This window comes from Herpailurus yagouaroundi, unplaced genomic scaffold (assembly GCF_014898765.1).
Source record: "Herpailurus yagouaroundi ecotype Mexico unplaced genomic scaffold, PumYag 181, whole genome shotgun sequence".
Lineage (NCBI taxonomy): Eukaryota > Metazoa > Chordata > Mammalia > Carnivora > Felidae > Herpailurus > Herpailurus yagouaroundi.
The window spans coordinates 18964987-18976454 of NW_024412412.1; the positions used below are offsets into that span (position 1 = coordinate 18964987).

Sequence of the window (11468 nt, forward strand, 5' to 3'; positions counted from 1 at the left end):
TAGTATCTCAATTGCACCTCTGCTTGCTCCACAATACAATCTTACCTTCTATTTCTATTAAAGATATCACTATTCAATTAGAAATCTCTGAGTCTTTTTTGACTCCTCTGTCATTCCCATATGCAAACAGGCATTAAGTGGTGTCACTTCTGTCTCATCTTTTTTTGAATTTTGAGACTTGGAAGCTCTAGACCATTACACTTTACTTACAATTTTTCGGTGACTTCTTACTTAGCTTCCTTTGTTCCAGTATCTCCGATAGCCATCTTTCTCCTTTTTCTATGGTGATGCTAGGACTTTTTGTAACATGTAGATGTCATTTGATTACTTTCTTGCTTAAACTTTCCATGAATTTTCATTATGATTAGGGTAACACTTAAATTCGTCGACATGACTTATAAAGCAAAAACTGGATGGGGAAATATTCAAATGGTTTCAGACGAGAAGATAGTGAACTTAGGGTGTTCCAGATTTGAAAGAAAATCAGTCTCTGATCCCATTATCAAAACATTTTCAGAAAATGGTCTTATATTAGTTAATTATACTATGAAGGGAATTTAAATCCATCAGCTGTTTCTCAAAGGTGATTTTTTTATAGTCATTCTACTGTTACTTGAGGTAAATATTTTCTTTTGCAAGGAGTCCTTCTGATGTCCATGAAATTGCATTATATCCCCCCAAGGAAAGTGGCAAAACTTTGGGTCCCTAAGTGACTAACTTGAACCATTACAGGTCTGTAGTTCCAATACCTAAAAACTCCATTGTCGTAAATATCTTTGTGAATTTGTGGCAAATTATGCAGTAAAACCTATTCCAATCTGACATTAAGCTGTTCTAGGTCCTTATCCCACTGGCTGTGAATATTCATAAATTTTACTGCATAAATAATAATGTATTTGAATATAAGGTGTTGCCCCAGACCCTAGAGTATTACTTAATAAATGTTATATACACAGTATTAGCTTTCTAAAATACGAAAATCTCTGAAATCTAAAAGACATTGGTCCCAAGGATATTGGATAAAGAATTCTGAGCTTGTACTAACCTTAATTAAGCAAACCAGAATCTATCAAACTTCAGATTTGCAGGATTTATTTCTACTAGAAGAAACCAGATTGCCTTTTGCTTTATATGAGATTCATTGAAAGAAGTTGTTTAAAAGCAATTTTACTCTTAGAGAATAAGTATTGCACATTTTCAGGATACCTATTTTATACAGTTGCGGTGACTTTAGTGGCTTACAGGATTTAATTCTCTTCCAGTTCGTCTTAGCCTGGCAATTCACACAGTTAATGCCACGTTCACTGCCTTGCTCATCAAAAACCGTAGACGTCTACGCAGACGGAGACGTAAACTGTATTAACCGTTTAAGAGCAGTATTGCATAACCCAAGTGATTTCTGAGCAATGATCTCTCATAGTTGCTGGATTACAAAAATCAACTATTTCAGAGCTTAGCAATGTCAGGCTCAGTGAGGTAAATTGATAGTGTGAGGGCTGATACGCTATTCTGGGTGCCCAGCTGGAATAACAAAGCCTCTGAAAAGTTCGCCACCTCTCTATGTGTGTGGTCTTTCAGGCATCAACAGATTTGCCTTCACAGTTGCTGCGTTTCACTCACTACAGACACAATTGTGTATCTTGGCCCAACTTTATCCAACGCACACTGTATTCTGCCCTGGTGCTTACACAGCAATTAGAAATTCTCAGAGCGATACCTTCAATCTCCCTGCCACGCTACCGCCCTCAGTCCTATTTTACTTTGCTTTTTATTCAAGGGCCTCTGAAACAGTCATCAAGATGTCCTAGAGAAATCTGCAGTGCTCCGGTTTCAATAAAATAATCGTTAGTAGCCAAAAATCCTCAGGTGGTTTATGAATATTGATAAAAACTCATGTAGACATTCCTGAGTAGATTTTAAAAAATCCTCTGATAACGGTGTTTTCAGGCTTTCATGCTTTGGGGAGTTTCTTTTAAATTTGAAAAAAAATAAAGAGAATATTGAAATTAAAGCATACCTAAGGAAGCTGTGTTTTATGTTTATTCTCACAAAAGAGAAGTTTTTATGTTGCATGCGTTCCATGACTGTCTCTTAAATGTAAACTAATATTCCCATTAAAGGAAATAAAGGAATTGCATTATAGCCACTGCCTTATTCCTTAAGTTGTAAAAATGAAACTCTTTAAACCCTATAAGAAAACCCACACACACAAAAAAATTTGGATCCTCATTTAGTCTGCACTTGAGTTTTATGACATCTACATAGTTCCTTGTCTCCTGAAGTCTTATTAATTATTTGTAACATGTAACAGTGTTTGTTGTTATTATTGAAGCAGTGTTACTGATGTTCCAGGTTTTGTTTTTTCTTTATGTTGTTTTACAAGAGGATTAGAATCCTAAAGGACACCCTGCTGCTTAATTAATTGCCATCTTTATATTTCATGAAATCATTTTTATAGCATTAAGAAATGGGGCATAAATATGAGAAACTAAAAACTTCACGTAACTGAGAATTTCTAATTAGTAAAATGATCTCTTTTGTTACTACTTGGCTCAGAGCTACTCTTTTTCTTTCACATCCAAAACTGCACTTTTACGGGAACTGAACTCAAATAAACTTTTAAATAAATTTATATTTGCCTTCTACAAATAAAGTGAACATACAACAGACATTTAGCATACTTGTGGACTATTCAGAGAAAGGTTAAATCAATTGTGCTCAAACTCATTTATTTACACACTTGGAATCAGTTCTTAGTTCACAACGGAATATTTAAAGTAATTTTAAAACAAATGAGTAATTGTGAAAAGAAGCATCACATCATTTTCTCAGCTTGAAACAGATATAAAAATGCAAATTTAATCACATAAGGTAATCCTGTAAATATTGCCAGTTACAGCAGTCAGACAAATTAAGATCAATTAAACATCCATGATAACTATACCTAAGAACCAAACCCACTGATATATAAAAAAAATATGGGGCATGTATTTTGGTATTGATGAAACCAGATTTTACTTTTCAGTGACACGGATTTGGGGAAACATTAATTAAGGAAACCCTCATCAATGGAACTAAGTGATATGACCAAACTCACATGAATTTTCAGTGTGTGTTCGTAACCTGTGAACATCATACTTGACTTCAGTATGGAAATGGCACAATGGCTTCCAAAAAGGTTCAGAAGATATTTAAATTATTCAATTGTGAATGAAGGAAATTCATATTCATTAAGAAAAGTTTATGTCAATGCTTCTCTCACTGGTTAGTTTAGCCACACAGAGATAAGAAAAACATAGCATCTCTTGAAGATATCTTGCTCACATCTAACATAATTAGTGTAATCACCATAAATCAAAGAAACAGGCCATGGCCATTAAAAAAAAATTAAGCCTATATTTTGGTTGCCCTGAATAGCATTTGGAAGAAAACGGTTGAAGTGTAAAGTTTGAAACTAAGTAAATTCTTGTTTATGCATAAGAGAGGATAGAAGGAGTAAGTAAGTACATACACAGGAGAGGTACATATGCGGTCTTCAGGACAAATGATATTGAGATAAAAATAATAACACTGTTGTCAAAAAATCCTTTGTTATGAGGTTCAGAATGTAAGTGTAAAAACTACGTGTTTGGCCTTTTTAAGGCTTTTGGTTTTAAGGATGCTAGTTTTGAGTCATAAGAGAAATGGTATTCACCAAGTGGGTTTGTAAAACAAGAAGAAAAAGAAAGATGGAGTGAAAGTACCATCTGCTAAGCAATAAAAGACAGTTTTTAATGAGACATAGTTTCAAAACGCTAAATTATGGGACCTCTAAAGAGACACAGAGGATGGGTGTGGGGTGTCTTAGCTGGATTTCCCAGGGTTGCTTAACTTCTCTGGGTCACAATTGCCAGATCTGTAAAAAGCTGTGGAGATATTTAATTGTACAGAGATTTCCTGATGAGGTATCTCTAGGTTCCTTTCAATTTGAGGTATGTAACATAACAAGCCTTTCAAATCTAGAATAAAATGACAAGATGGGCAGATAACTGAGTGATTATTTCTGACAAAAAAGGCAATTAAGATTAGAAAGAACAGGAATTCAGGGAGGCAGCATCTTTAATTAGTTACACTAAAGGAGAGTTTATTTCTATCAACCTGTTAAAAGGGCCTGCCTCCAAGATAAAAGTGAGGTTTATGGAAATCCACGCTGCTGAGAAGCCCATCACACGTAACTCATTGAAGTCTGAGTTGCAACTGTAATATTGAACCAAATGTAAAGCAAGGTAAAATATATACGCCATTGCCTCATCTTAGACATAGACAAAAATTTCCCAGCCTCTGTTGTGGCTAGGTTGTGGACACGTGACTGAATTCTGACTAATGGAATATCAATGGAATTGATTGGGCCCCACCGGCTTGGCCTGGAGCTTCACAGCACACAGAAAGATCCTACAGCTGTCTTTATCTTTCCTGTGGTTGCTGCAAGGTAGAAGGCAGCCATTTGGCTCCCATTAGATTCATACGAGCAAAACTTCGTTTGTATTGCTTTTATTTTAATTAACCAATTAATCAATTTATTTATTTATTAACTTATTTTTGAGAAAGAGAGAGGAGGAGGCAGAGAGAAGAGAGAGAGGGGAGAGACAGAAACCCAAGCAGGCTCTACACTGTCAGCGCAGAGCCCAAAGTGGGGCTCGAACTCACGAACCATGAGATCATGACCTGAACCAAAATCAGGAGTTGGACACTTAACCAACTGAGCCCCTGTATTGCTTTTATATGTTAAGGTATATTCGTTATTGTGACTAGTATCGCTTACTCTAAGAACAAACTTTTATGTATTTTGTTTTTACTTTGTTTTTTATTTTAATCATTGTTATTTTTTGATCCCTTTTACCAAATTTTTCAACCTCCTAACCCCCACCTCTGGCAAGTGTCCATCTGTTCTCTGTCTCTGAGGTTTTGTTTGTTTGTTTGTTTGTTTGTTTGTTTTTAGATGAGACATATAAGTGAGATTACACAGTATTTGTCTTTTTGTCTACTTATCTCACTTAGCATAATGCTCTGGAAGTCCATCCATGTGGTCACAAATCACAAAATTTCACTCTTTTATATAGTTGAATAATATTCTGTCAAATATATGTATATACATATGTCTCTCTCTCTATATATCTTAGCTATTGCATATAGTGCTACAATAAACATATATCTTTTCAAGCTAGTGTTTTAATTTTCTTTGGATAAATACCCAGAAGAAGAATGCTGGGTCATATGGTAGTTCCATTTTTAATTTTTTGAGGAGCCCACATACTATTTTCTATAGTGGCTATACCAATTTATATTCCCACCAACAAAGCATGAGGATTCATTTTCCTTTATATCTTCACCAATACTTGTTATTTCTTGTCTTTTTGGTGATAGCCATTATAACAGGCATGAGGTGATCTTTCATTGTGGTTTGGATTTGCATTCTCCTGATGATTAATGATATTGATATTCTTTTCATGTACCTATTGGCCATCTGTATGTCTTCTTTGGTGGGGAAAAGGTCTATTCACATCCTTTGCCCATTTTTTAATCATATTGTTTTGTTTGTTCGCTATTGAGTTGTAGGAGTTTTTTATATATTTTGGATATTAACCCCTTGTCAGATATATGATTTGCAAATATTTTCTCCCATTCATTATGTTGTCTCTTAATTTTGTTGATGGTTTCCTTTATTTTGCAGACTTTTTAAAAAATGTTTATTTATTTATTTTGAGAGAGAGAAAGGGAGGGAGGGCAGGGAGAGAGGGAGAGAGAGAATGCCAGCAAAGGCTGTCAGCACAGAGCTTGATGCTAGACTGGATCTCAAGAACCATGAGATCATGACCTGAGCTGAAATCAAGAGTCAGACACTTAACTGACTGATCCCCCCTGGTGCCCCAGGGTAGAGCTTTTTAGTTTGATGTAGTCTGACTTGTTTACTTTTGCTTTCATTGGTTTTTATTTTGATTTCAGATTAAAAAACAGTTATTGCCAAGACCTAGGTTGAGGAGTATATGGTGTGTGTTTTCTTCTAGCAGTTTTATGGTTTCAGGTCTTATGTTGAAGTCTTTAATCCATTTTGAGTTGATTTTTGTATATGGTGTGAGATAATGCTCCATCCTTTTGCACATGGCTGTCCAGTTTTCCCAATACCATTTATTGTATATTATTAGCTCTTTTGTCATTAATTAATTGGCCATATATGCATGGATTTATTTCTGGACTCTACTCTGTTCTATTGATCTATGTGCCTGTTTTTATACCAATACCATGCTGTTTTAATTACCAAAGTTTTGTAATATAGTTTGAAATCAGAAAGTATAATGTCTCAAGCCTTGTTTTTCTTTCTCAAGATTGCTTTGGCTGTTTGGCATCTTTTGTGGTTCTATACAAAAGTAAGGATTGTTCTGTTTCTGTGAAAAATAACATTGGAATTTTGATAGGGCTTGCATTTGGTCTGTAGACTGCTTTGGGCAGTATGGGCATTTTAACAATATTAATTCTTCTAATCCACGAGTATAGAACATCTTGCCATTTATTTGTGTCTTCAGTTTCCTTCCTTAACATGTTATAGTTTTTAGTATTCAAGTCTTTTATCTGTATTAATACTCTTTAATAAATATTCTTCTGCTTAAAGTAACAATAATAATAACAGCTGTTCATAGTTAAGTTCACCAATGCAGTCCTGTTTCACTTATTTAAACATTTTACTTAATTCTAATTGATAATTGTAATAATTTAAACAATTTTTTTTTAAAGTTTATTCATTTTTGAGAGACAGAGCATGAGTGGGGAAGGGGCAGAGAGAGGGAGACACAGAATCTGAAGCAGGCTCCAGGCTCTGAGCTGTCAGCACAGAGCCTGACGCAGGGCTGGAACCCACAAACTGTGAGATCATGACCTGAGCTGAAGTCAGACGCTCAACCGACTGAGCCACTCAGGTGCCCCAATAATTGTAATAATTATTTTAGCAAAATCATTATGTTATTACTATTCACAGCTAACAGTTATGAAGTATTGTCTATGTGCCAGGCACTATGGTAAATGCTTTAGAGACATCATGTCATTTTAATTCAGAAAACTCTGTGATGTGATGTTATAATCCTGAGGCTCGAAGAGTTTAAGTAATTTATTTAAGTCACCCTAGGTGTGAATTCACCCTATCTGCTCCTCCAAATCCATGCTTTTGTCATTTTACAATTAACATCTTAATTTCTTCCTGTATGTGAGTTTACATCAGTTCGGTGCCACAATCATCACTGTTTGAGCGAGCTTTATATATTCCACAAAAAATTTATGAGAATCCTCTTCTTTTTTTAAGGAGAGGCTGAAGTTAGCAGTTTAGTGATTTAGTAACAATGTGACTTCCCTATTCGCCTGTTGTGACTTTGGAATTGTAATTTCTCTGTAACTCTGGTCATACTGGTTTCCGTTTTTTTTTCTGAAGGTGTTTCTGATAATTAATTTCTTCAGAAATAAGATCAGTGCATTTACTCCGGTTCTTCACTGAATTTCCTGCTTCTTTTTAAATTCGTATCCCACATAACACATCAAGGTCTTTCTTTCTGCCACCTCTACTTGTTCTTTTGAGACTTGTTTCTTCTGCTCAAGAACACTTGATCTTCTGCAGTTTTAATGAAAGTGTCTGTAATGTTTGCTGACGAACTTCCCAGGATCTGAGTCACTGACCTGAGTGGTTTGGTCAATTGCTAGTCTTGTGGATGGCCATGAATTGTGCTACCACCAAAGTAGAAACTGAATCTTGGAATTAAAAAATTTGTGCTAACGATTCTGAACCCATAACTGTCTTTCCCACTCATAAACTAATCTCTCCACTTAGCACATTTTCACAGATTTATTCTCATGTGCCACATCTGTAACTAAACCACATTAATCATCTAAATCTAAAGTTCTCTTTAAAATGCCATACTGGGGGCGCCTGGGTGGCTTAGTCGGTTAAGCGCTGACTTCAGCTCAGGTCATGATCTCGCAGTTCGTGAGTTCGAGCCCCACGTTGGGCTCTGTGCTGACAGCTCAGAGCCTGGAGCCTGCTTTGGATTCTGTGTCTCCCTCTCTCTCTCTGCCCCTCCCCTGCTCATGCTCTGTCTCTCTCTCTCTGCCAAAAATAAATAAACATTAAAAAAAAATAAAATGCCATACTGTATTTTCTAATCTAATCCATTTTGCTAATAAATATTCCTTAGAAAAGATGGCACTTAGAGTTTTGAATATTATTTTTCGTTATTCTAAATTTAAGTGATAGTTAAACCTGTCCATCAAGCTTCTGGCATCTGGTTGTATCAAGTTCTATAGGTATTGATTGAAAAGTATTGATAAAGACATTAAAATCTACTTAGTTCTTAATTTGAGTCATTAAAGAACAATATATGGCAATTAGTTTATACCAGTTTACATGACTACATGACCAAACCCCCATAGACTAAAATAATAAAGACTGCTTTTGAAATGAAAATGTTATGTGAGAGGAGGTACTTAAAAATCTACTGTGTGAGATGTACATGCTGATGATCAGTGATAACTCCTCTCATATCCAACTGAAACTAAAGCTTGAAAATATACCTTTCAAACTCTATTCCACAGTGTAGCCATTAGAATACAACAATGTGAGTTAGTATATGAGATGTGCAAGATTTGGACTCTATTCTGTCCAGAAGAAAAGTCATGACTTTGTAGTATGTGCAGGTACATGAGTGAGTACAGCAGATGGCAGATATGGAGTCTTCTCCATGACGTGTCCATGACTTCCAAGCATCCTCCAAATAATTACCTATTTTAGTGCTGCAGTTCTGGTAGTTTGAGATTTTCAAAAAGACTTTGCAACTCTTGCCCTACGCATTTCCAACAGTTTTATAAATTTCTATCACCCTGTATTAAAATTTTTTATTCCAAGAATTTAAAATTCCTTTTTTATATACAGAATTCTGGCTGATACATTTATTAGCACCTTAACTTGAGTAAACTGTTGTACCCTTGACTGGTACTGGAACTTTAAGTATGTTTCCAAAGAATGGATCTGTTAAGTTTTGTGTGGGTGCAGACATTTTGAAAAGGCAGGATTAAAGCTTTACAGCACAACAGAATCAACAAAGGAGGCAAAGAGAAGAGAGAGTGTCAAGGAGGAATAAATAAGCACTTAAGAGACGTGCGAGAGATAATAAAGACAATGCTTACAAACCAACAGTCTAGGTTTGGGCCTGGTGAAAAAAAATGGCAGGTATATGCCAAGAATTTCTATTAAAGACCACCTACAATACTCAGTGGCAGAAAAGCCAAGTTAGATTTTGGTATTATATACATAGAATAGTTTCCATCCTGGCATAACAAGCTGAATAAAGAGCATGCTATATAACTTGACTTTAAAGAGTGACTTCTTTATTCAATAGATAACAGAATCACATCCACTCAAATTACATTTTGGCAAATGCTGAGACATCTTCATTAACCATTACGTATGGTTAAATTCTGCTCTACACCACTCTAAATAATATTCTTAGCTCACCCGAACGCTCTAAAACTCTAAGACTTGTCCTCCTCTAGAATAACTGAATAAAAATTTGGCATTATGTACTATTTGATTACAAAAATCTAATTAAAGAGAAATGAAAAACATTCAATTCATAAATTAAGCAATTACGGGTTTAGACATTCAAGTGCTTACCAGTAAAACCTCCTTGAGCCTCCAGGATATCTAACAATGACCTTGGAAATGTCATCTCTTAGGAGGTAATTATAAAATTTTTTTAACGTTTATTTATTTTTTGATAGAGACAGAGCGTGAGTGGGGGAGGGGCAGAGAGAGAGGGAGACCCAGAATATGAGGCAGGTTCCAGGTTCCAAACTGACAGCACAGAGCCCGACGCGGGGCTCGAACTCACAGACCGTGAGACCATGACCTGAGCCAAAGTCAGACGCCCAACCGACTGAGACACCCAGGCACCCCAGAAGGTAACTATATGTACAAACACACACGTGCATATATGTGTATGAGGGAGCAGGGTGTGGGAATATTTCTTGGGAAATGGCATGAGGAAAATTTCTGTGTAATAAAATGTTGCATATCTTGACAGGGATATGTTATCTGTTTATTGAAACTCATTGAATTATGCATTTAAAATTGTGAATTTTGCTTTTCGTTACAGGTTCATTTTACCAAAACAAAAAATAAACAAATACCCCTCAAAACAAATATGGATTCTAGTTAGTGGGACTGCTTTGTGGTGGTGGTCTTTATTAACAGTTTGGAAACTATTTGCATGCGTTGAGGCTTATGCAAGTGAATAAATTCACCGAGAATAAAGGGAAGCAGAGTTATCACTGTCAAGGAAGGCACTTATAAATATGAAGAGGTGGAAAGATCTTTGTGGGAACAAAAGGAATCCCTCATCTGGTGACCCATGATGCTCGCACCATTCGCTATCCTGATCCCCTCATCAAGGTGAATGACACCATTCAGATTGATTTGGAGACTGGAAAGATTACTGATTTCATCAAGTTTGATACTGGTAATCTGTGTATGGTGACCGGAGGTGCTAATCTGGGAAGAATTGGTGTGATCACCAACAGAGAGAGACACCCTGGTTCTTTTGATGTGGTTCATGTGAAAGATGCCAATGGCAACAGCTTTGCCACCCGGCTTTCCAACATTTTTGTTATTGGCAAGGGCAATAAACCATGGATTTCTCTTCCCCGGGGAAAGGGCATCCGCCTCACCATTGCTGAAGAGAGAGACAAGAGACTGGCAGCTAAACAGAGCAGTGGGTAAAATGGTCCCTAGGTGATGTGATTGGAAGTCTTTACACATAATTAAAGATTGATACAACATGAAAAAAAAAATATGAAGAGGTGCCTCAAATATACAGTGTTTACAAATGAACACACAGTGTATATTTAAATATATACATATTTTGAATATATGTATACACATATATACATATACATTCCAATATGTGTATATAAATGATTACTTGAGAGATACAATAATAAACACATAGGTTGTATATGTAAATATATTCCCTAGTCCTCTCCTCTCAGAGGACTTGAACACATGAACCCTTGTAGTATCCAAATCTTTATTTATAAACAATATTCTCCATGGAGAGAAATCTCAGCTTCTTGAAGAAAGGGCTGAGGGATGAGCCTGGGACGTCTTGGGCTTCTACAATGTAAAGAAGTGTTCAAAAAATGACAGGGACTTGTCAAACCTACACAGATTACAGACTTCTACTGGCTGAATCTAGGGCAATTAGAACATATAAATAAATAATAACAGTAATGGAAAATAACCAACTAAATGAAATATAAACCCGCAGGTCCAAGCTGATATAAATAGATGAATAAATAATTCAGCCAATGATAAAGAAGGAAAAAACTCTTTCTTACAGAAAACCAACTAATAAATGTAGAAGAAATGATGGATTTGCGAATTTAGCAATGTATAT

The 11468-nt window shown here is 35.8% G+C and overlaps 1 protein-coding gene across 1 annotated transcript; it reads left to right on the forward strand.

Moving 5' to 3' along the window:
* The first annotated feature begins 390 nt into the window (after positions 1-390).
* On the forward strand, positions 391-10863 carry LOC121039916 (40S ribosomal protein S4-like). Its single transcript, XM_040490378.1, has 3 exons — positions 391-523; positions 1263-1356; positions 10375-10863. The coding sequence occupies exons 1-3, from the start codon at positions 391-393 to the stop codon at positions 10790-10792; spliced, it is 645 nt and encodes a 214-aa protein (XP_040346312.1). The 3' UTR covers positions 10793-10863.
* Positions 10864-11468: the final 605 nt, after the last annotated feature.